We start from the raw sequence: 24,559 nt of genomic DNA, 5'->3' as shown, positions 1-24,559 counted from the left end.
GTTGCATACTGTGGCTGTTTGGGGTTTTGTGACTCGCAACAAACATATTTTGATGCATACGAATGGCAAACTACCCCCCCGTATTTTATTTCCTGTCTGAACTAAATAAAATTTTCTACACACAAATACAAGAAATGTAATGTACACAGTAGCAGGCAGCTCTCACAGGAAATACTTCATATTTGAAACGCTTTTAGGAGCCTATTTGTGGCATGGAGCTCCGCTTGTTAACGTACATGAACCGTTGTGACGATTCATTTTAGGCTTTGGGCTGCTGAGCACGAGGTCGCGGGATCGAATCCCGGCCACGGCGGCCGCATTTCGATGGGAGCGAAATGCGAAAACACCCATGTGTTTAGATTTAGGTGCACGTTAAAGAACCGCAGGTGGTCAAAATTTCCGGCGCCCTCCACTACGGCGTGCCTTATAACCAGAAAGTGGTTTTGGCACGTAAAACCCGATAATTTTTTTTTTCATTTATGCTACATTGTTTCTGCAAGGCTGAATGAATATTTATGAATAAATAGAGAAGTGCTTTCTCGAAGAGTAAAGCGATCCGCACAAGCTTAATTAGCTTCTATTATTTTATTTCGCACACTGCGGAGACTGCAGTGGCTTAGGCCAAACGTAGTACAACAGATAACCGTGGCAGGATGTCATTGCTTATGACATCTTGTCTAGAGGTGCTGATTTTCGCCTTTTGCTGACCGCGTCTATCACTAGTACGCCACAATGCAGTTTTCGTTTTAGGTGGCGTCGGTAAAGAACTAATAAATGTAGTGAACACTTGGTTTGTCGTTTATCAGACTAAGTGTAGGTGTCGTGTGTAGATAGCAGAACGGATTATTTTTGGCTGCTGCGTAGCATAACATGCCTATTTTTGTGTTTTCTTCGTTTCGTGAACAAGGCATAGGATCAGGCCTGGTGTTCATGACGCTCCCCGTATTCGTCAACCAGTACTTCGACAAGTACAGGGGCTTCGCACTTGGCATCATGTACACCGGTTCCACGAGCTCGGCGTTCGTCTTTCCGCGGTTGCTGCTGTACCTCGAGAAGACGTACAACTTTCGCAGCAGCATCATGATCTTCGGCGCTATCATAGGCCACGCCATCGCCATTAGCCTCCTCCTGAAAGAGCCACCATGGATTCGCCGCAAGCGAGCCGAAGACGGACTGGCAGTGAAGCAAGCCAAACAGATCTTCACCATCCAGAAAGAATGCATGAAGGAGCGGTCGAACACCATCCTGAAAGACGCTCTTCCTGGTGAAAAAGGAGAAGGTAACGCAAAAGATAAAGCAAAGAAGCCGGTGAATCCTTGGAGTCTCCGTCATGGGTTTACTGTGCTCGAGAGTCCCATGTTTTATGTCGTGGCGCTCACATATATTGTGTTTGGTTATAACTTTGACGTCTTCATGGCCACCATTGTCGACTTTGCTATCGACAAAGGCACGGATTTGGAGGCAGCCGTGGGTCTTATACCGCTTTTCTCCATGACCGACACTTTTGGACGCCTGTGCATCCCGCTGCTCGCCGATAGAGGGTACCTGAGGCGCAGTACCCTAGCCATGCTCACCTACCTGTGGATGTCTGTAGCACTGCAAGTTTTTCCGCTTGTGTGTGGCTACTACCATCTGTTGGCTGCCTGTCTGTGCTTCACGATGGCCGTTGGGTGTGGCATCATCATGTATCCGATTCTTATGGCCGACTACATGGGCATCCAGAGGCTTCCTATCAGTTATGGCATCGTTGGGACAGTGGCTGGCCCGTTGTTTATAGTCAAGCCACTTTTTATTGGTAAGTTGATGTCTTCCACTCTGTTCTTCCTCGGCCATGTTGCTTCATTGCGAAGCGCCTTTGGGATGTACAAATCGATGCACTATCAAAAAAAAATTAGGCATTGAAAGAAGCATCACCATAGGCGACCCTTCCATCGGTCTCCTTTTTTACATGCATTAACAGTCAAATATGTAAAAAGCTTCCGTAACATCAACCTAAACAATTCTTGAACCACGCTTTTTGAACAAGTGCATTGAGTCGAAAATCTTCGTACAACTGCATTTTCCTCAAATGTACATTTCGGTGCTGGCCTCTTGTAATCTACTATTGCTGTTTATGTAGTTTTAGGTAGCTTTGGTGGCCTATAAGTGTAGCGTAAGGTAGAATACCCCTGATAGTAGGCTTGCTTCTGCGCATTCTTTTGCGGGAGAAGGAAGCTTGTCTTCGGAGGCTTCTCCCGTTACCTGCGCTTGGGGATCTCTAAGTGACAACCCTGTAACGTGTTCACAGTGCGTGGAACTTCTGTCTACGTGGATATTCGTGATATCTTGTAGCTGTGCCCTGGCACTAAGGATATGGTCTGCAATATGCTCAGGATGGCGAAACTAAAGCTGGAAGTTCCAGATGACGTTATTATTTCGCCAGTGGACAGCAACCACGCTGATTCACTGCTATAGTACCGGTGCAAAAGAGGGCTCGATGCATTTCTTCGATGCCCTTTGTTAAGTATGATGCATATCCTTGTTGGCAAATCTCCGAATAATAAAAAATAAAAATTTGTCTTTCCGAAATATAAATGTAATTCCTACAAAAACACTGTTATGCGCAATGTTTTCTCTTAGTGAAAACATAATCTTCACTTTTTAACCATACCTATATACCTAATGTTTGCAGAAACTGCTGTGTGGCCGTGTGCTGTGTGCCTGCTGTGTGAATCAGTGGAAGCATATGGTGCATTTTTTTCAACTTGGCTGTGTGCGAAAAATAGCTAAAATATACACGCAGACATAAAAGCCACATTGTCCCACAGGCAGCATCTGGCATAAAAAAGATGTATGGTTAATACACACAATTAGCACATATGTTTGCTTAAGTGGTGTTAATCCTTATGGCCTTCAATTGAAGCTGCGCCAGAGAACAAAGTACAAAGCATTTTCACTCATCAACATGAAAAAACAAATAGAAACAGCCACGGACATCGTCGCCGCTCACGCTTGAACAACCGAGGGATGCGTGCCCCTTATTAAGGCGAAAGCCCCAGATGGCTCATCGGGTGAAAAATCCGATGTCCGGCGTTATGGCGCCGAATTGCATGGCACCAATATTCATAGGCAGTCGAACCCTCTACCTGTGGTGTTTATGGCGGATTTATTTAAGACCCATGACCTTTGATGGGAGTCAGACCCACTACATTTGGTGTTAATTAGGCCAAATGATGTCATCAATTTTTTTAAATGAAAGCGTGAAGCAGTGGCGAAAAAGCGTCAGCCCGACCTGCGTGTTAATTAGGACAAAGATAAATAAGGCACAGTTAATTACTATATGTTTAATGAAGGCACTCGCACCCATGAATATTGGTGGTGGTCGAATCCATGACCTTCGGTGTCAAGGCGAAGTTAATTAAAGCACTTGAACCAGTCGAGCCTCCAACCTTTGTTTGGACTGGAACCCATGACATGTGGGCTTCAATAAGTCGAAGGTTATTAGGATAGTGTTACGTAAGGCACTCGTGGCCACGAACTTTGGTGGGAGTCGAACTCCCATTGAGATAGGGGCAATCCAGCCATATCTCCGAGTTGGATTCGAATTGACATCGTGGAGGCGGAGAGTCGAATCCACTACCTTTGGTGTTACTTAAGGCAAAGTGAATTGAGGCGCAGTCAATTAAGGTAAACTTAATTAAGACACTTGAACCCACGACCTTTGGTGGGAGAAAAATGACAGGAGGTAACAACGCATTAGAATGAAAATGTCATGTAATAAACGTTTCGTGAGCAGGCAGTCTTTCGCCTTCCTCATTTTTAGCGTCTGCTAAAGTGACGGTCAAGCTTTTTGGTTGCTCCGGTGCTAGCACAGGGCACTGTAAGCACGAGTAAATGACTTCAATTATCGTGTTTGCTTGTGTTGGTAATACAGAAACTGTTATTCTTTTTCTACCAAGAACTTTTGTACAATAATGTCAACGCTATTCTGCGTCGTTAGTAAGCTTGTGTATTTAATTTTAGTAGCCATCTAGCACTCTAATATAATTCCCATTCAACAGCACAGGCCCATTTTAAATCTCTGGAGCGGTTTTAATTACAAGTTTAAAGACGCATACACACTTTATTACATAGCATAGCTTTGATTGCCACGCTCTATGCCGAACGAACGTGTTACTTATCTTAGACGGCCATGTATTTCGGAACGCCCTCTTCGAGTAGTTCGCGCATTATGGATGATCTGTCAGGTGGTAGTCATCGAATGCACGCATAGGGCCTCGCAGGGTAGTTATTTATTGAAAGCCCTAAACTTTAGCAAGAATGGGAATGAAACAAAGTGACGGAAAATGAACTGTTCACTAGTTTCATTTGTATCAGGAAAGAAATGCCCGTTTTACATTTGAAAAGCACGGTCATATTATGAGGTGCGTTGCAGCTTATTCGGATAATTTCTGATCACCTGGCAAGTGCTTTTGCCGCCGAAATACGGACGCCACGGACGGGATCGAACCTATCACCTCGAGCACCGCAGTGCGGCGCCTGAGCGACTAAGTTAAGATAGTATGCTCATTTTTCCTGCGAAAGCTTCCACGTGCTGGATATATATGTGCATATTTTTAATTGACATATTTACTGCGCTTTTATAATCATGTTAAAAAAGAACACCTGCTGTTGTTCCACCCCTTGACATTCCCATGCGAAGCTACAGCGTGTGCGCAACGGTACATAAACGATCTTACGCTAATACTCGGGCACAAAAACAATGTTGAAATATATCAGCTGTGTTTCATATCTGTGTCAGTAGAATGAGGCCGAAAGTGTATTGCAGTGGACGGTTGCGCATGTAACGCAACAAGAACTGCACTAGCTTCGCCGTCGTGAGGGTCTAATAAGTACTGCACAACTGTACATATGAACAATATGTGCTGCACATTGAACCTAGTAACAATGAATAAAAAAGAACAAAAAAAAGAAACATGGTCTTGTTTTGATGTGCTTGAAACCGTATCCACATTGAATTAAACACAACCGTCACCACGTGCGGCCAAATTGTTTCTTTCTTTCTTGTGAAATTCCTACGTGCCCTGGCTCTCGTGTTATCATTAAGGTGGAATAGTCAGAGTGTCCTGTAGTTCTATTTTGATATTAATAGGCATTTTACCTGGTCCAATTACATACAGAATGTAAGGGCTAAGACGCACCGCAAAGGTTCCCGTGAAACCTTTTGACATTCGTGTTCTCTTTGGAATCGCACATCCATAAATGCGACAGTGTAACATGCACAATCACATCTGTTATACTCGCGCAGCTCGTTTCGCCTATATTAAGAATTCTTCTACCACGATAGATTATGAGTGAAAGTTGCGCGTTTAATGAGAATGTTCACCATTCACGTAGGGGTAGCTGCAGTTTGCGCATAGCTGTGGGCAAACTGCGGGAATGATTCTATAATTAGCCAGAGATCGCAATCTTATATGTTTGTTTTCTTAAGTTCGATTTTTTGTCTGGTTAAAATTCATGGCAGATCTTTACAAAACAGAGGAACAACCAAATAAAGTGCTTTAAAGGTGCAATGGGGTATTTTTCTTAAGAATATGACCTTGCATACGCGCCAAGGGGCCAGAAGGTCTGCAGGGCAGCTGTGTTAGAGAGCTCAAGAACACAAACAAAAGTGTAGCAGCAGCTGTTATTCAACACATGCTCCCGATTTCCGGGAAGTCAAGTCTGTTTACAAAATGTGTCGGGGAGTCGCATACTTTGTCGTCGACATTGTGCTGCCGTGTGCGAAGCCTTCTGCGTTATTGGCTTTGCACATTGAAAATGCGCTAGCTCTCTATATGCCGCGGCTACGCGTAAGAAAGTAAATGTAAGTCAGCGTGTTTCGAGAAAAGTTATAATTAAATAATATGTCCAACTAAAACGGTGTTTTCTTTTATATTTTCCACCCAGGCTTCACTGCCAATGTTCTAACACAGTACGAAGTTTATCATGTCAAGTTGACTTCAAGGGACTCGGATGAGCAAAATATAGAACTTTAGTAAACATTTGTTCATTTCTTCTCCCTGTTGAGCATAAGCGGTGCCAGAATAATGCGAATCACAGAAGAATATATAGAACTTTCGATGTCGTTGCCGCACTATCATGTTCCTCATGCTTAGCTCAGTTGTGTATAAAGTCTGCAATCACTCTGTATGCAACTGCTAGTACCTTCCAAAATTGTTGTCGCTTTCTTTTTGCTAAGTTCAAGTGTTTTAATATTTTTAGAATATTTGAAGCAAATTCTTTCCTTGGTTTTTTCTTCATTTGCGCAGTGGTTTTATACGTAGGTCACACGCATCACTTTGTTCCTTTATTATGACATTTCGCAGTGTGCTGTACTGCATTAGAAATGTCAAATCAAAGCAAACGACAGGGACGAGAGAAAGACGTCACGAACTTACAAGTACTATCCAATCCTTTCTGCGTTTTTTCCGCGTACATGTCTTTTCTCGCTGCATTACCATTCCTAAAGTGGGAGCAACTAGCTGCCGTGCTTATATGTTGGTTAACAGTATTGCTGACGATCAGTGCTAGCGGCATGCCAAACAATTGGTAAGCGGAAAATAAAGCAAGAGAAAAGTTTAAAGCCATTCTTGCTTCCCGAATTAAATGATCTTGATTCTTCAAGGCGTAAATTAATGCTGTCATTCTTGCCAAAAGTTATGCCAGTGTGTCGTGACGTGCCATACCAAAGCGACATGTCTTGCAGTAATCATCAGTGCGCTTTATTTCATGACGCACTCATAAACGCACGGTGCCTTTTCCCCGACATCATATGAGTGATTTTTCGAAGTAGCTGCCAGCAGCTTGAGTCTGTGCACCATTATTTCAGGATAATAAATTGTAGACTCTACCAATATTCTTCTGCGTCTGTTACCGCCACAAGTATGAAGCGGGCCTGGTTTAATTTTCTGCACGACTTTTCCAACCTAGACTTTTTTCAGGATAAGCATACCATCGTTGGGATACTTAGCCTGCAACAATCCTTTCTATAACCTCCGTGGTTCTGCCTGCGTTGTGAATTTCGCGTTACTCGGGTTGGTTTCGCACTAATCCAGTGTCCACAGAAAATTAGGTTACTTTAACAATAAATCCTGCAGATTGTAAGCGTTGAGAGAGTAGAAAAGTTTGTGTCGGCTGCGTCGAATGATCTTGACGTGGTAGAACGCAGACTATGACAGCAGCTGCATTCAGCAAACCATTATCATCGGAGTATAGTCCCCGCATATTTCTTTTCTGCGTACAGGTGAAATAGCCGTGATGAGGCAGCCCAATAACCCTTATATGTATATACATGCAAATGGAGAAATCGTTTTTATCGCCACCTACAGGGCCAACTTGGATGAAGCTCGTTGTTTTTAAATTAAACGATTAAAAACATAGTTACTCTTACAACTACAACACTTATTGAGGCTGTCAACTTTTTCACTAAAATTGCTGTAACATTCACAAACAAAGAAAGAACCTCATGAACCAGAGTTAACAATAATGATAAAATAATCACATAAATTGCAGCCACTAGGCTATCTGAAGCGGGAAAAAAAACTGATTAATTACCTGTAACGCAAAAACAGACAATTAATTTGGTAGTAGAGACTTTCGGGAAACCAGTGTTAACTTTGAAAAAATACCACCTAAGTTGCCAATCTATACGTCATATTTCTCTGTTTTAGAGGCTTTACTAGATCCAATTCACAGAAATGTGGCATCTGTTCTTGGTGCAGAGTCACCGATTTCGAAACTTCTTTATTCATGTTAAGAAATAACGACATTCGGCAAATAATGTAAACAATTGATTTCAAACATTAAAGTTGGGTTTTCCTGTGGTTGGTGAACTCGAACTGTATCTCACAAATGAAAAGAAAATAAAAAATTCAAATCGATCGAGCGGTTTTCGCAGGAGAGCATTTCTACCAGCTTCATCTCTTTGAGTAGAAAAAAGTCAGCGTTTCTCCGACCCTACGCATATACCCTCCGCGGTAGCTCTGAGGCTGTGGCAACGAGCCGCTGAACACGAGGTCACGGGGCTTATGCGGTCGTCTTTCGATAAGAACGATGCAATAACGTTCGTGTGCTTATATTTAGGTGTACGTCTGAAATACCTCAGCTAGTTGAAGTTATTTCGGAGTTCCCATTACGGCGTCCTTCATAATTAGATAGTGGTGTTAGACGGACGATTTCAGAAAAAAAAATAAGAGTGAGCTCCGAGCTAAAGAATTCTCTAAAATGAATTCTGGCTCTTACAGCTCGACTGAAGGAACTAGTGAACATATCCGGTGCTCTTGCCTGCAGGCTACTTCCGGGACTACGTCGGGTCGTACGACAACATGTACCGGTTCCTTTCGGTCGGCGTCTTTGCGGTAGGCCTTGCTTGGCTAGCCGTGTGCCTGAGCGAGCGCCGCAAGCGCAAGACGTGGCAGCCGCCTGCAGAGGGAGCCACCGAAGCCATCGTCGTTGCTGGCCATGCCATCTACTGCAACCCCGGTTTCGCGGCCACGGAACCTGGCTGCAGGGACGTTTACTGCGCCGGGTCGAAGGCGCGAAAATGTGATCCGGAATGCGGAACAGTCTCAACATGAGGTTCCGCAGGCGAATTTATTTTTGTTCAAAACACGACATCTGTGAGTGCGTTCGCAAAATAGCCCCGCTACAGAAAGTGCTGCGGGCTTTAAGACCCGCGTGTCCAAGATAGCGGGTTTTAACATGGTTGTCCGGCTGCGTTTAAACCATTTTGTCTACTTTGAAACAAGTCGCTATAAAGCGCATAGTTTCAAGTGTCGCCTAGCTTTGAAACTAGGCGGCATGGAGGCGCCATCGAATGCACGCCGCGCAGCGGGTGGCGAAACGTCTCTGCACCCTATCGATAGCCCAGAAGATGACAAAGATTGTACCAAATGCTCTGTGAAATTTTCATAACGTCTTAGATATTGTTACTACGATATAGCAAATCGGTAAACTAGGATAGTTGGCACATTGTAACACAAGTAAAAAAAAAACAGCGGAAACACACGAGAGATCAAATGAAGAAGACTGAGGGACTAGCTGGACGGGACTAGAGGGACTAGCGATGGATGTCTACTTCATCTGACTTGCCGTGTGTTTCCGCTGGATTTTTATCCGTTTTGTAACGTGCCAACTAGTCCAGTTCACCGCTTTGCTACTCCTGCTAGTCCGGTCGTCTTCTCCATCTGGACTCCCGTGCGTTTCCGCTGCTTTTATTTCGTTTTCCATTTTTAGTTATTCCGAATATATTTTTGGCATAGTGCAAGCAGCAATATTTCCAACGGAGGCTTTGAATAAACAGAAAAAAGCACACACTCAGCAGCCCTTAGTCAACGAATGCGCTAAACAGTTCCACTACTGTATAACCGTTCGCATGACCTGCATACACTCTCTGTCATATAACTGAATGAAAGCTTACATCATCAATACTCACCAGTTCCTCATTTTTCTTCCTCGAGCCTATGCATGTGAGTGGTAAAGTAGTGATTCACGAATTCCTTCTACCGTTTTATTATTGCCATGAATTCCTTTGCATGGTAGCGTAAAGCAGCGTGCAATTTGTATTGTATCTAAACAGTTTGCTTTTGTCTTACTGGCGGTAATCTACAAGCTTAAGTTTCTTTTTTTTTTCACACTATGTTACGGGTTGTTGTTTTAGCCCGCCAGTATTCATATGATAGATACAAAGCCAATTTTTTCCGAAACCATTTTGTTCGTGATAACTTTTCTGTCACAAAATTTAGTAAATAAACTGGTCGTGAGTGGTGCCACGCAGTGTTAATTTTTTTACAAGAGGATAACGGGCTCGCCGTGGCGTACCTGTGACGTATGACGTTCTGGATGCGCCATATAGTACCTACTATCAGAGCAAGGTGTCACTGGTAGCAACACAAAAATTGAGTGGCTGGTCAATAGGTTTATCACTGTATGAGTGGAGGCGCATCAGAGGCAGTGTCTACTCGCTTGAATATTGGCAAATTCGACTTTGCTTCTTAAAAACCAATTCCAATTGGTCACCCAAACGCGTCCTTTTGCCAGATCTTGTATTTTAATCATTTGTAAGCAGAATCGTGTGCCCCGCGCCACTGTGACCAGAAGCTTGTCACTGAACAAGAAGCACAATTGACACATTAGAAACAAAGAAAAAGCACGTCCAGAAAAGAAAAGAAGTGAAAAATGTCAAGCACGTTAGTGCTAGGAGGCCCGAGTATCGCTGGTGTCGCATACACAGAAGCAGGCAATGATGTACCATCGCTGAGCTGATGGAGATTCTTAAGGATGCGTCTGAAATGCTACTGCTATGCCCGGTAATCCGAACGGTGAAGAGAGAAGACTAATGAAAGGTGAGTCAGTGAATGGTGCTAAAAGAACCAATTTTTTTCCTATGCGCTGGCACAGGGCAAAATATGAGAATTAAAATATATGTTAGCATGGAGACTCGTATCGTGCTTGACCTATTTTGTTTGAGTCTACTTTTGCAGTTGCGGTCACTGAAAAGTTTTTACAACGGCTCTCAAGGCGAGTTCTATCCGGAAGTTAGTAGGTACCGGTGCGAAACTGCCTGATTCTCCCATCCTGCCTACTTTCCTAACCCAAATATAACTATATTATCATCATCAACAACCTATTTTAAGTCCACTGCAGGACGAACGCCTCTCCCTCCGTTCTTCAATTGCCCGTATACTGCGCCAACTGATTCCAACTTCCGCCTGCGTATTTCTTAATTTCATCACCCCACCTAGTCTTTTACCGTCCTCGACTGCGTTTCCCTTCTTTTAGCAACCATTCTGTCACCCCAATGGTCCACCAGTTATCTAACCTACGCATTACATGTCCTGCCCAGTTCCATTTTTTCCCTTAATGTCAATTAGAATATCTGCTACGCCCGTTTGCTATCTGAACCACAACACTCTCTTCCTATCTGTTAACGTTACGCCTATTATTATTTGTTCTATCGCTCTTTGCGTGGTCATCAACTTGTTTTCGAGCTTCTTTGTCAGTCTTCGAGCTTCTGCCCCATATGTTAGCACCGGTAGAATGCACTGACTGTACACCTTTCTGTTTAGTGATAATGGTAAGCCTCCAGTAAGGGTCTTCTACAGACGGGGGCGTACCCAAATCCCTTACTTCTTCACAATATGTATCCCGAAATTCAGACAACAAATGCATGTGCACTATGCAATGACTTAGCGAACTTACCTCGCATGCTCTGGCGATGTCCCGCGTTACGCGGCGATGAAAGCAACACTTCTTCACGCTGGGATGCGGTTCTACACTGCCCCAACCTCGAGGAACAGTTATGGGCTGTCGAACGGGCCCGCGACGCGGCGGAGAGGCTCGGCCTCTCTATCCCGACGTGGGAGCGGCCCGCTGCGCGCTAGTGCGTGCCCTGAAGGACCCTAATAAAGTTTTCCATCCATCCATCCATCCATCCATCCATCCATCCATCCATCCATCCATCCATCCAGTAAGGGTCTGAGTAGGTCGGTCGTATGCGCTCCAACCCAATTTTATTCTTCTGTAAATTTCCTTCGCATCATCAGGGTTGCCTATGAGTAATTCACCTAAGTAAACGTATTCCTTCGCAGGCCCTAGAGGTTAACTAGCGATTCTCAACTCTTGATCCCTTACCAGGATATTGACAATTATCTTTGTTTTCTGCATATTGACCTTCAACTCCACTCTTACACTCTCTCGGTTAAGGTCCTAAATCATTTGTACTAATATGCCTCCTGTGTTGTTAAACTGGGCAACGTCATCTGAAAACCGAAGGTTACTGTGATATTCGCTGTTGATTCTTGCTCCTAAGCCGTCGTAAGTCTCCTGTACCACTTGAGTACGTAATGCCTATATGACTGCTGATATCTCTACTGAATCAAATGCCTGTTCGTAATTTAGGAAAGCCATGTAGAGAGGCTTGTTGTCCTACGCAGATTTCTCGATCACCTGATTAATTACATGGATAAGATCCATTGTACAGTATTCCTTCCTGAAGTCTGTCTGTGCCATGCTTGACTGAAACCAAGTGTTGCCCTTATTCTAACAAAAATTATCTTCGTGAATATTTTATACAATACTGGAAGTAACTTAATGGGCCTCAATTTTTCCATTCTTTAACGCATCCCTTTTTTTAGATTAGTATAATGTAGGCATTCTTCAGGTTATCTGGGACCCTTGAATTCTTGAGACATTTAGTATAAACGGCGGTAAAAGTTTTAAGCATGATGTCTCCTCCATCTTTGAATAAATAGATTTTTATTCCATCTTCTCCGGCCGTATTTCCTCGTTTCATGTCTTCTAACGCCCTTCTAACATCATCGCAAGGTATCGAAGAAGGCTGTGTAACCTGTTCATTACTACTTTCAATGGAGGTATTCTGACTGCTCTGGAAATTGTACAGGTCCCTACAAAATTATTCCGCTACTTTTACTATAGCTTTGAAATTGCTGATGATATCACTCAGCTTATCTTTCAGTGCATATATCTTGGCTTTTCCTATGCCAAGTTTTCTTCTCACAGATTTCATGCTGCGTCCATTTATTACTGTTTCCTCAGCCTATCTTAGGTTATAATTGCAAATATCCTTTATTTTCTTTTTGCTGCTCAGTTTTAGCAATTCCGCGAATTCTATCTGATCTCTTCAGTTCGACTGTTTCTTTCTTTATCTCTTATTTATTAGGTCCTTCGTTGCTTGGAAGAACTTAACTACTGGTTGAAGACGAAGTGATTCCTGTAGAGACCACTGTTCCTTCGCGATGCAGTGTTTTCGGCTTTATCCCGTATTTTACTGGGTGACGCCGCTCCCATTGCCACGGCAGTGTAAGTGGAGCCAGCAGAATGCCGACGCGACGTGAATGCTTCGGCAGGCACCGCCCCGAGGAGGAGAAATTGCCCTCCTATTCAAGCTGACAGTGAGGACACTATGTTGTACACTGCTCAAGCGATGACTCCTCAAATGAGGAAGGCTTCGCAAGAGTGGTACACCGAAAGGCCAAGAGAAGAAACATCAGTGGACATTCTTCGTCAAGTAAGTCTACCGTCGTGCCACAGCGAAGGCCATCGGCGCACAGAATTCTTTTTGTGCCGGACACACCTGCTGAAAACCACAACCGCCTTAATAGAAAAGCGATTTCCGTTCCTTGTCTCTGGAGAAATCAAGGATATCAGAATTAATACTCGAAAGAATGTCCTGGCTATTGATGTGCACAACCGAAGCGCAATCAATGCTTTGATGGCAGTAAAGCTCCTGGGCAACATCAATGTCCACTACCTCATTCCGCAGGACAACGAAACCACGCTGGTGTTGTTTATGATATTGAAACATTGATTAGCGAAAGCGACCTGCCAATTTTGATCAAACCTGCAACAGATGACCTTGTCTTACTGCAAGCTCGGCGCCTTGGCAAGTCGACCTCTGTAAGGCTCTTGTTTAAAGGTGACGGGCTACCATCACATATTAAGGTCGACCATTTTCGGCATGTGGTACGACCTTTCGTACCCAAACTACTTCAGTGCAGAAGGTGTCAAAGAATTGGACATGTGAGTGCTGTCTGCTGAAATACAACGATATGCCCACAATGTTCCGAACAACTCGACACTTTCTCTTGCCGTGCAACAGAGCTCAAGTGTCCAAATTGTCCAGGCTCGCACGCTGCATCCTCAAAAGACTACGCACGCCGAAAAGAAGAGACGGATAGAATGGCCTGAGACGGATCATTACTCAGAGGTGCTTCTGCGGCGGTAAGACGACATCACTCCCGGAAACAAAAGTCTACGAAATCGTCTTCCGGTTCAAGGAAAATATCTCGTCCGGCAACGCCCCCACCTGTTCCATCTGTCTCCAATAAGAGCACTAATGACAGCGAAAGAAGCGGACGTGCTATTCATGCTTCATTAAGTGAGGTGTGGCCGATTACACTGCCGAACAGCACTGCCGAACACATGCCACGAACAAGAGCCACAGCACGTGACTCGCCACTTAGTCCAATATCGCTGCAGTCGATCACATGGGAGACGAAGATTCTCAAGTGATTGCTATGCTAAAGTCACTCACGAATGTCGTGCGTCTGCTACGCACAAAAACGAACCCTCCGGCTGCTCGTAGCGCACTGCAACCATTAGACGCGCTGACTCCAGTGCTTGAAAGCTTCGCATAGCACCATCACCCGCCCCTCGCTGCCCTTCTAAAAGAGAGCCGAAAAGCAACTCTATTGCGATGGAATGGCCGCGCCTTCAAATCAAGAATTTCAGATTTCGGACACTTTGTCTTCGAAAACCGTTTTGCTATCCTAGTAATTTGCAAGCCGAACGTTCAATATATCATGCGCGTTTCTGGCTATGAGGCACTCATGTCCTCTACCTGTGGTGATGTGAAGAAGGTCACCGTATATATTAGATGCGATCTGACATGCGTGTTGCACCCAGTCCCGTCTCACGACGACAGCCACTACTTTTGTTTACTTGTAAAGACTAAGAAGCTTACGTTCACTCTCGTCACTGATGACATTGCTCCTTCAAGTTGCTTCCACTTTAAACGACTGCACGACGTGCTATCAGCGACGCCCGCTCTACGATTCTCACCGGAGATGTTAATGATCACAATCCACTTTGGGTGAGTTTGAAGATGGAATCCAGGGAAAGGAGAATAGCATCCTTTGCGGCACAGCACAACCTTTATTGCCTCAACGATGGTAGTCCGACATATTTACGTGGGCTTACATACAACAACTGCCTGATTTGACCCTAGTTTCTCAGTGTCTTAAAAGAAACATGCAATGGTTTCCAGACTTCGAATCACATGGAAGCGACCATATTCCCACGTATCTGAATATGAAGGGACTATATAGATGCTCCTCCACGACCCTCCGGCGAATTGACAGCTTGGCGTTTCCGTCGCACATGGAGAGAGTATGCCAGCAAGGGAACCATTCAAGTCTGGAACACGAAATTGAAAAACCAATGCAAGAGGCTACGTCGGTTTTTAGCCTTTCCCGAAATATTATTACGATATTGCTACGGAACAATATGTGCGATCACGAAAAGGCGAGCTGTGCGAAGACGACGACGACGACGAGAAGCTAGCGCGGGCTGTTGCCTCTTGGCCAAGCGCAGCGTATTTTCCTGTAAATATACTTGTACATAGATTTCCTCTGCGTCTTCCTACGTAACATATCTGGTGGAGGTGTTGGGTAATCTAATCGACATTCTCACAACGCCTCCCGTTCTGGCCCATTTCGGTCCTTCTGCGCCTACCGAAGTCCGTACTGATGCCAGCGGTCACGGAATTGGCGCAGTACTGGCACAACGCAAGCATGGCCACGACCGTGTTATCACTTACGCCAGCAGGCTTCTCTCACCCGCGGAGCGCAACTATTCCATCACTGAGCGTGAGTGTCTGGCCCTAGTTTGGGCGGTTTCGAAATTCCGCCCATACTTATATGGCCGACCCTTTTCCGTTGTCACAGACCATCACGCGCTTTGCTGGTTATGCTCACTGAAAGATCCTACAGGAAGACTTGGTCGCTGGGCCTTACGCCTCCAAGAATATTCGTAAACTGTCACCTATAAATTTGGCCGTCTACACAAGGACGCTGACTGCCTGTCTCGCTACCCGGTCGACGAGCTTGACGACGCCGACAGTAGTACCGCCGACGGCATTTTCTCTGTGTCTGCCTTCGCTAACATCGCCGATGAGCAGTACCCAGACCTATCGCTGCGAGCACTTATCGAGCGTCTGCGCTCAACACCTACCGACGCATCCGTTCGCCGATATGTCCTCCAGGGCGGCATTCTGTATCCAAGGAACTTCCTCCCTGACGGCTCTGATCTTCGTGTCGTGCCAAAACAGCTACGACAGACTGTGCTCTTTGAGATGCATGACGCACCCACTGCAGGACATCTTGGGGTAACCCGCACGTGCGACCGCGTCCGCCGCCGCTTCTATTGACCTGGTCCCGCTCGCTCCGTTCGACGCTATGTTGCTGCCTGTGATCCCTGCCAGCGTCGGAAAACACCCCAGGTGCTACCTGCCGGTCATCTCCAGCCGATCACCGTCCCTGTGGAACCGTTCTTTCGTGTTGGATTAGACCTGCTCGGTCCCTTTCCCACGTCATCCTCTGGGAACAAATGGGTAGCCGTCGCGACTGATTACGCCACCCGATACGCTATCACTCGGGCTCTCCCTACCAGTTGCGCCACTGACGTCGCGGACTTTCTCTTGCGTGACATTATCTTGCTTCATGGCGCCCCGCGACAGCTGCTTACTGACCGTGGTCGAAACTTCCTCTCGAAAGTTATCGCTGGTATTGTGCGTTCCTGCTCCATTCAACACAAACTGACTACCTCATACCATCCTCAAACCAATGGCCTGACAGAGCGGTTAAACCGTACTCTTACTGATATGCTGTCCAAGTACGTTTCCAAAGAGCACCACGACTGGGACATTGCCCTTCCTTACGTAACATTTGCGTACAATTCTTCCCGGCACGACACCGCCGGATTTTCTCCATTTTATTTACTCTACGGTCGCGAACCGACCTTGCCCCTAGACACGGCACTTCCTCCTGCTGCAATCTCAACAAGCGAGTATGCGCGCGACGCCATCGCCCTCGCCGACCATGCACGCCAGCTTGCCCGTGCTCGACTGACGGCCTCACAAGCCACTCAGCAGTGTCATTACAACGCCCGCCATCGTGACGTACAGCTTTCGCCTGGTGGGCTCGTGCTCCTGTGGTCGCCCTCCCGTCACGTCGGACTTTCAGAGAAGCTCCTTTCGTGATACACCGGGCCCTACCGCGTACTGCGCCAGGTGACGCCTGTGACTTATGAAATTGCTCCTGTGGGTTCAACCTCGTCATCTCTTGTGGCATCCAGTGATGTCGTGCATGTCAGTAGGCTCAAGGCCTACTACACTGCTTCCGAGTCCGATCTTTAGTCGCTCCGGGACGGCGCTTTTGCAGCCGGGGGTAGTGCTACGGAACAATATGTGCGATCAGAAAAAGGCGAGCTGTGCGAAGACGACGACGACGATGAGAAGCTAGTGCGGGCTGTTGCCTCTTGGCCAAGCGCACCGTATTTTTCTGTAAATATACTTGTACATAGCTTTTCGTCTTCGTCTTAATACGTAACAATATTATCCGCGACATGCTCAAGAGACGAGCCACCACGAGAACGATGAAGTAGGTCTGTGCCTTGGCGAGAGCGAGTGTTGGCGTGGCTCTCTGGCTCCAGTGTAAATAGCTTCTTTCGTCTCTGTCTTTCCACACGTAACATTCTGGTGGAGGTTAGCGGTCCCCGTTCTCGCCACGGAACTGCCAAGGGGTTGGTACATCGAGCATGTCACCATGCCTCCCGGTGACCAGACTGCCTCTGTAGTAGGTTCAGCTCGTCCGACTGCTCCAGTCGTCACGGTTGCCCAACATCGCGACCCTGGTGTGTTCTCTGGCCTGGAGAGACAGGATGTTTATGAACATGCCAGCGCTAATAACAGGTGGGACCCATACATTATGTTCGCCAATGTCATCTTTTATATCGGTGGCACCCCACGCGTGTGACACCAAACGCATGACGAGGAGATAACCAGTTCGGACAGTTTGAAAGAATAGTTACGGGAACTCTTCGGCGACCCCATTGGGCGCAAGGTTACCGCGAGAAAAGCACTTGCGTCTCGTGCTCAGACACCTACAGAGCCATACGTTTCATATATACTCGGCGCCTTGGCTCTATGCCTCAAAGCTGACAATGGTATATCTGAAGCAGACAAAGTGGCGCATCCGCTAAAAGGCATCGCCGACGACGCTTTCAGTTTGCTTGTTTTCTGCAACGTCTCGACAATCCACGCCATCTTAAAAGAATGTCTTCGCCTTGAACAAGCGAAGAGCCGCCGTATCTCACGCCACATCCCGCGGCGACCCAGCACTGCTGTTACATCGACATGTGAGAGTCGACTGCGTTAGACACACGTCATACCGCGTCATACCTGTGACGAAGTAACAGGTGATCCACCAGCAACCACGATTGCGATGATTCAGGCCGTCGTCAGACAGGAACTTGAGAACATGGGTCTGAACTCCGTGTGTTCAAGTACTCAACCCAGGGTTGTCCAGTTCTCTTGCGGCCCTCCTCGTCCCCGGCAGTCTTTTCCTGCCACATCTCGCCGCAACCTGTCCGAATCGCATACCCCTGATGACAGGCCGATCTGCTTGCACTGCTGTCGCATTGGCCACATCGCTCGTCACAGCCGCAACCGAAGGCCACCACTTCCCCGGACATACGCCGCCGCTTATTCCCGCACCTTTGGACCTTCTGTTCTCTATACTATTCGCCATAAACCCACTGCCGCTGATGCTCCTGCTTCGAACTTTCGCTACAGCCGCTCGCCCTCACCTCGACGCCAAGTCTCGTTCGCTACAGCCTCGTCGCTTCTGTTCGCCGCCTATCGCCTCCCGGATCCAGCCGGAAAACTAGACACTGCCGCTTCTGGAGGTCAAGCTGTGTTGTCGAGCTTTCCCTCAAATCCTCTGTTCACGTTACCTACAAACCAAACCCTTCTCGACGTTGATGTTGACCGCTATCCTGTCGCGGCACTCATCGATACAGGGGCACATCTTTCTATTTGAGTGCTGCCTTCCGACGACGACTGAACAAGCTCCTCATCCTAGCGTCGGCACCCGTCGTCAGCGTTGCGGATGGCGGTACTGTGCCTATCATCGAAATGTGTACGGCACGTGTCAGCATCGCCGGCCGCCACACTCCTGTGCTCTTCACCGCGATTGCTCATTACCCCCCCGACCTAATTCTCAGCCTCGTATTTCTCTGCGCGCATTCTGATCTTATTGACTGCTCTGCCAGTACCCTTCGCCTTGAGTTACCGATTCTCGCAGAACCTTCTGACGCTTCTCAGTGCCGCTTATGCCCCACCGGCTTTCTTCGCCTGCCGCCAAAGTCCATAGCTATGCTGAACTGTGGTCTTCCCCACCAGTTCCTGATGGCAAGTACCTCGTCACTCTTCTGCTCGGCATTCCACTCCAGTTTGACGTTACCGTGCCTCACAGTATACTTACTATTACTGCGAACCGCACTCGCATGCCTGTCTTTAACTTTGGATTGGCAAAGCAAATTATACCGCAAATACCGCAAATTCTACCTTGCCAACGTTGATTCTCTCGGCTACCATCGCGTGTCAGCGTTATAGACCGATGGTTCTTGCGAGCTCAGCAGGCCGCCCGCGCCAGCCTCGGGCGTCGATCCCTACATAAAAAAAATGGTTGCGATGAACCTGTCCTCTACGCAGACTGAAGACCTTTGCCAAGTATTATCGTCCTACCGAGATATTTTCGACTTCGACGATCGCCCTCTAGGGCAGACGCTCACGGCCAAGCGTCGGATTCTTACGGGCGATGCTACACCCATTCACCGACGACCGTATCGAGTTTCGGCGTCGGAACGCTGAGTAATTCAAAGTGAAGTGAACAAAATGCTAGATAAAACCATCATTGAGCCTTCTTCGAGCGTCTGGGCGTCACCTGTGGTGTTTGTTAAAAAAAAGGACGGCACGTGGCGCTTCTGTGCAGACAACCATCACCTGAACAACATTACTAAGAAAGACGTCTACCGGCTCCCACGTATAGACGACGCCCTTGACTTCCTGCACGGTTCCAGCTATTTCACTTCTATGAATCTTCGTTCTCGATACTGGCAGATTGCTATTGACGATATGGACAGAGTGAAAACCGCGCTCATCACACCTGATGGCCTTTACCATTTTAAATATTGCCGTTTGGATTATGCAAGGCCCATGCCACCTTCGAGCGTATGATGGACTCCTTGCTCCAAGGTTTCAAATAGTTCACGTGCCTCTGCTACCTCGACGACATCATCGTCTTCTCGCCAATGTGCGACACTCACCTTGAGCGTCTAACTATATCTGATGTATTTCGAAAGGACAAGCTGCAGCCTAACTCATCCAAATATCGTGACTTTCCGGTTCCGACCTTCGTGCTGCTTTGGTCACCATCGCGTAAAGTTGTCCTTTGTGAAAAACTGCTTTCCTGCTGCACAGGTCCGTATCGCATACTCCGCCAAGTGACCGATGTCACCTATGAAATCGTTCTAGCGGCGTCCACTCCGTCCTCCGCTGTGACAACCAGTGACATTGTCCATGTCGCGCGACTAAAGCCCTAAACCTCTCTACGCGCCTTGGATATTTACAGCACCGTGACGGCGCTTTTGCCGCCAGGGGGGGGGGTAGTATTACGAAATTATCCGCGACATCCTCAAGAGACGAGCGACCGCGAGAACGACTAAGTGGGTATGTGCCTTGGCGCGAGCGAGTGTCGGCCTGGCTCTCTGGCTCCAGTGTCGCCTGTAAATAGCTTCTTTCGTCTCTGTCTTTCCACACGTAACAATATGAAGAATTTGAAGCCGAACTGCAGCGACTACAAGCAATTCGCCAACGGTTGAAAGAAGATACAGGTCAACTAAATCCATCCATCATCTCAGAGAGGCAAGGCGGGCGCAAAAGAAGATTCAACGCAGCATCGATGCACTACAATCTCAAAGATAAAAACGTTTTTGTGAGTCGTTCGATCGACGTAAACGATTATCTGATATATGGAGAACCATGCGTGGACTTCGCGTGTCACCGCAACATTGTGTTCCTTTCAAATATCTCGCTTTGCACGAAGGTCGCAGAGAAATTAACATTGCTGAAGAATTTTGCTCAATACTTGCCAGCTTGCAGCTCCAACGCGCACTTACACTATGTGCCACTCCTGCGTATCGGGATTCCCGTATGGATGTAATGTTTTCGGTGGAGGTGTATGAAGCGGCACTGGCGACTCGCAGGCGCTCTTCGTCACCTGGGCCGGACGGCGTTACCCATGCGGGGCTCGCCAAGCTTGGACAGAAAGCATGGCTCATGCTGCTAAACCTATACAACGAGTCTTGGCGCAACGGTTTGGTTCCACGTGAATGATAATGCAGGCGCTTGGTTTTACTTCTCAAACCTGGTAAATCACCGTTATATTTGTCATCGTACCGCCCCATCGCTCTGGCCAGTTGCATAAAGAAAATAATGGAAAGAATGATTGTGAAGCGCCTGGAATGGAAAATTACAACGTGTACCCAGATGATATGGGTGGCATCCGGCGTGGGCGCTCACTCATAGATAATGTCATCGATTTGGTGACGTTTGTTCAACATCAAAAACGTCTCAAACAACTCACTGCGGCATTATTCTTTGTCGTAAAAGGCCCCTATGACATTATAGCACATTATGCCATTATAGAGGCTCTGATTCAAGCCGGAATGGGGGCCACACGTTTCAGTGGCTCTGCACTTATTTGACCGACAGGCATTTCTTCGTGATGACTGAGGATGGCGCCACGACTCAACACCAAATATTCCGTGGAGTACCGCAAGGCGGAGTGTTGGAGCCCGACGCTATTCAACCTAGTGTTTGTTGACCTAGTAAGATGCTTGCCCAACACAGTCCAAGTATCAATCTATGCCGACGACATTGGCATTTGGGCGTCGGTTGTAACACAACTGCAGGTACGAGCAAGGCTACAAAAGGAAGCTACGTTAACATCAGTGTACTTGCGTAAACAGAACTTAGAGCTGTCTTCAGAGAAAATCTGCCTTGTTACATTCACTCGTAAGGCAATGAAGCGTTACTCTGTAAGTGTCAATGGGCAAGCAATTGCAAACCCACGAATACACAGCATTTTACAGGTAATTATTGACCATGACCTTTCATGGAGCCGGCACATTTGATACCTAAAGAAGAGGTTAGTGACAATAATACATATCCTATAATTTCTCTGAGGAAAGTCATGGGGCACATCGGTGCACTCAATGCTGCAGCTTTATAACACCTTCTTCTTCGGTTTCGCAAGGTACAGCCTCCCTGTGCTTGATAACACCTGCAATACACACGTGCGTGTACTCCAGGGAGTACAAGCTCAAGTCCTAAGGACGTGTCTCGGTCTTCCGAGGTGTGCGTCTTCAGCGGCAACAATTATCATAGCTCCAGTACACCCAATATCAACGTACTTGGCAACCGATGCTCTTAGGGCCCATATTCAGCACGTTACCCGACTCCCATCTCAACATCTTGCGGCTTTACCTGCACAAAGGCCACACATAACTTTCAGTCGTATAATTGTTGCCAATCGTACCTCGTTGCCATCGAACTACTTGGCTGCTGCAAGACCATCTTCACCATTATGGTGCCTGCACAAACCTGAAATACACCTCGCCATTCAAGGAATCACGAAGAAATCAATCATGCCGTTGTTTGTCCTGCAACAGGCCACATTAGGACTTCTACATGAGGTGCACAGTGGCCGCGTGCACAATTACATCGATGACACAGTCACATCTGCAGGTTCAGCTGCCGCTTCGGTGATACCAACCAGATGCGTCAAAGTACAAGTAAAAACGTGACGTTTATCATAAACGACAGATGCCGAACTGGTAGCTCTGCGTACCGCTCTTCATTTCATACAGAAGGAACCACCCCAAGCATGATCAGTCTTCTGTGATTCCAAGGCAGCCCTACAGAATGTACACTCAGCACTGCGCCATGGATGACATGAGCAGCTCGTCGCAGAGATCAGAGAAGTCTATCATCGCATAGTTGATGAATGACCCGATATAATATATCAGTGGTTGCCTAGTCAATGTGGCATACATGGAAACGATCGAGCAGACGCTGCTGCCTGATCTGCCCCTGGCGGCGTCAACTGCGTTGCCATTCCTCTTTCGAGAGCCGACGTAGCGAAAAAATTTTCCGCACTAGCGCGTGACCTGAAATTAGCTCACTGGAATTCATCCGATTGCACAAGTGCACACCTTCATACCCTGTATCCTAATTTACAGCTCCGTATTCCACCCGACCTTCGACGACGTAACTGCAGCCTTCTAGTCCATCTATGCCTTGGAGAAGCATGTTCAAATGCGTTTTCCTTTCTTATCGGAATGGTCAAAAGCCCGCTTTCTGACTTCTGCAGGTGCAATGAAACAATCGCCCACTTTCTTGATGAGTACCCTTGTTTCAACCCGCAAAGAGCAGCGCCTCTCTGCCACCCTAGACGAACTAGACAATCGCTCAATGACAGAAAACAACTTTGGAAGCTGGCCTACACGAACATCAGCGCGATACGCTATGAAGGCGCTGCTGTGGTACTTAAAACACATGAGACTTTCTGATAAATTGTGCTTGTACACTGTGTGATGTAGGATTGTACGGTTACACTGCGCAACACTAGGAACGCCTTTGCAGACTGCGTGACAGTGTCCACAGAAACCGTTCGTATGTATCGTGTGAACGTGTGTGTGGTTGTATGTTTTTTTTTCATTATCTTTTCATTGTTTATCCTTTTCTCTGTTTCACCTATCTCATCCATTTGCCCCTCCCCCAGTACATGGTAGCCAACCGGAGATAATCTCATGCTAACCTCCCTGTCTTTCCGTTGCCTTTCTCTCTCTCTCTCTTTACCTACTGGTAAACTTGGTGCGTTGCCTTCCAGTTCAAGTGCTGCTTCTGAAGGCAGCGTAGTTAGTTTCATTCATTACCTCCATATCGTCTACATCACGCGCTACATCTATGCTGTTCTAAGGATGCATATTTGTTTGCAAGTACCAGCCTGAATTGGTCCGCTTTTACCCTTACTGCGTCTAGGTTAGCCTGTTTCTTCTTGACCAACTTTACTCTTTCTGTCTTCAAAATCAGGGGAATCCTAAACATCACTAACCTGTGGTTACTGCACTTTAGCGTACCTAAAACTTCTACATCCTGCACTATGCTGGGATCGGCAGAAAGTATGAAATCGATTTCATTCCTTGTTTCACCAATAGGGCATTTCAAGGTCCACTTTTTGTTGCTGCGCTTTCTGAAGAAGCTGTTCATTATGCGTAGCTTATTCCTCTCCGCGAATTCTACCCTCTTTCCTCTATTGTTTCTAGAACCGACGGCGTAGTTTCCAATTACTTGTGTACCAGCCTGCTTTTTCCCGACTTTTGTATTAAACTCGCCCTTTAGTATACTGAGTTAGTGCTTTTCTGATAGCTAATGCGACATCTTCATATAACTGATGTACTTCATTATCATCTTGACTGGAGGTTGAAGCATAGGCTTGTACTACCTTTAATCTATACCTTTTATTGAGTTTTATTACGACTGCTGCTATCCTCTCAATAATGTTGTAGAATTCGTCAAGGTAGCCCACTATGTCCTTATGTATTAGGAATCCTACTGCCTATAGTTTCCTATCTGGGAGTCCTCTATAGCAGAGGACGTGGCCGTTAGTCAACACTTTATAAGCCTCACCAGTTCTTCTAACTTCACCAAGGCCAATGATATCCCAAACAATGCCTGACAGTTTCGCAAACAGTCCTGCTAAGTTAGCCTTACTCAAACAAGTTCTGGGGTTCAAGATTACAAGGGTCAGTTTCCCTTGGCGGCATGTCTGCGTGCAGAGGTTCTTAGCAGCCTATGCTGCGTTGCAGGTCTGACCGCCGCCTTGTCCAGGAGGCG

The 24,559-nt window shown here is 46.6% G+C and overlaps 1 protein-coding gene across 1 annotated transcript in view; it reads left to right on the top strand.

Annotated features, from left to right (window-relative positions):
* The window catches only part of LOC126524513 (monocarboxylate transporter 9-like), a 29,612-nt gene extending 19,821 nt beyond the window's left edge, over positions 1 to 9,791 (top strand). Inside the window, exons 4-5 of the mRNA XM_050172814.3 lie at positions 908 to 1,795; positions 8,311 to 9,791. Of these exons, the coding sequence (XP_050028771.2) occupies positions 908 to 1,795; positions 8,311 to 8,597 (1,175 nt within the window). The 3' untranslated portion in view covers positions 8,598 to 9,791. The remainder of the gene's footprint in view (positions 1 to 907; positions 1,796 to 8,310) is intronic.
* The last annotated feature ends 14,768 nt before the right edge of the window (positions 9,792 to 24,559 follow it).

The sequence above is a fragment of the Dermacentor andersoni genome, chromosome 3 (assembly GCF_023375885.2).
Source record: "Dermacentor andersoni chromosome 3, qqDerAnde1_hic_scaffold, whole genome shotgun sequence".
In the NCBI taxonomy this organism is placed as follows: Eukaryota; Metazoa; Arthropoda; class Arachnida; order Ixodida; family Ixodidae; genus Dermacentor; species Dermacentor andersoni.
The sequence above is the reverse complement of the archived record's forward strand: the minus strand, read 5'-3'. Positions and strand labels throughout refer to the sequence as shown.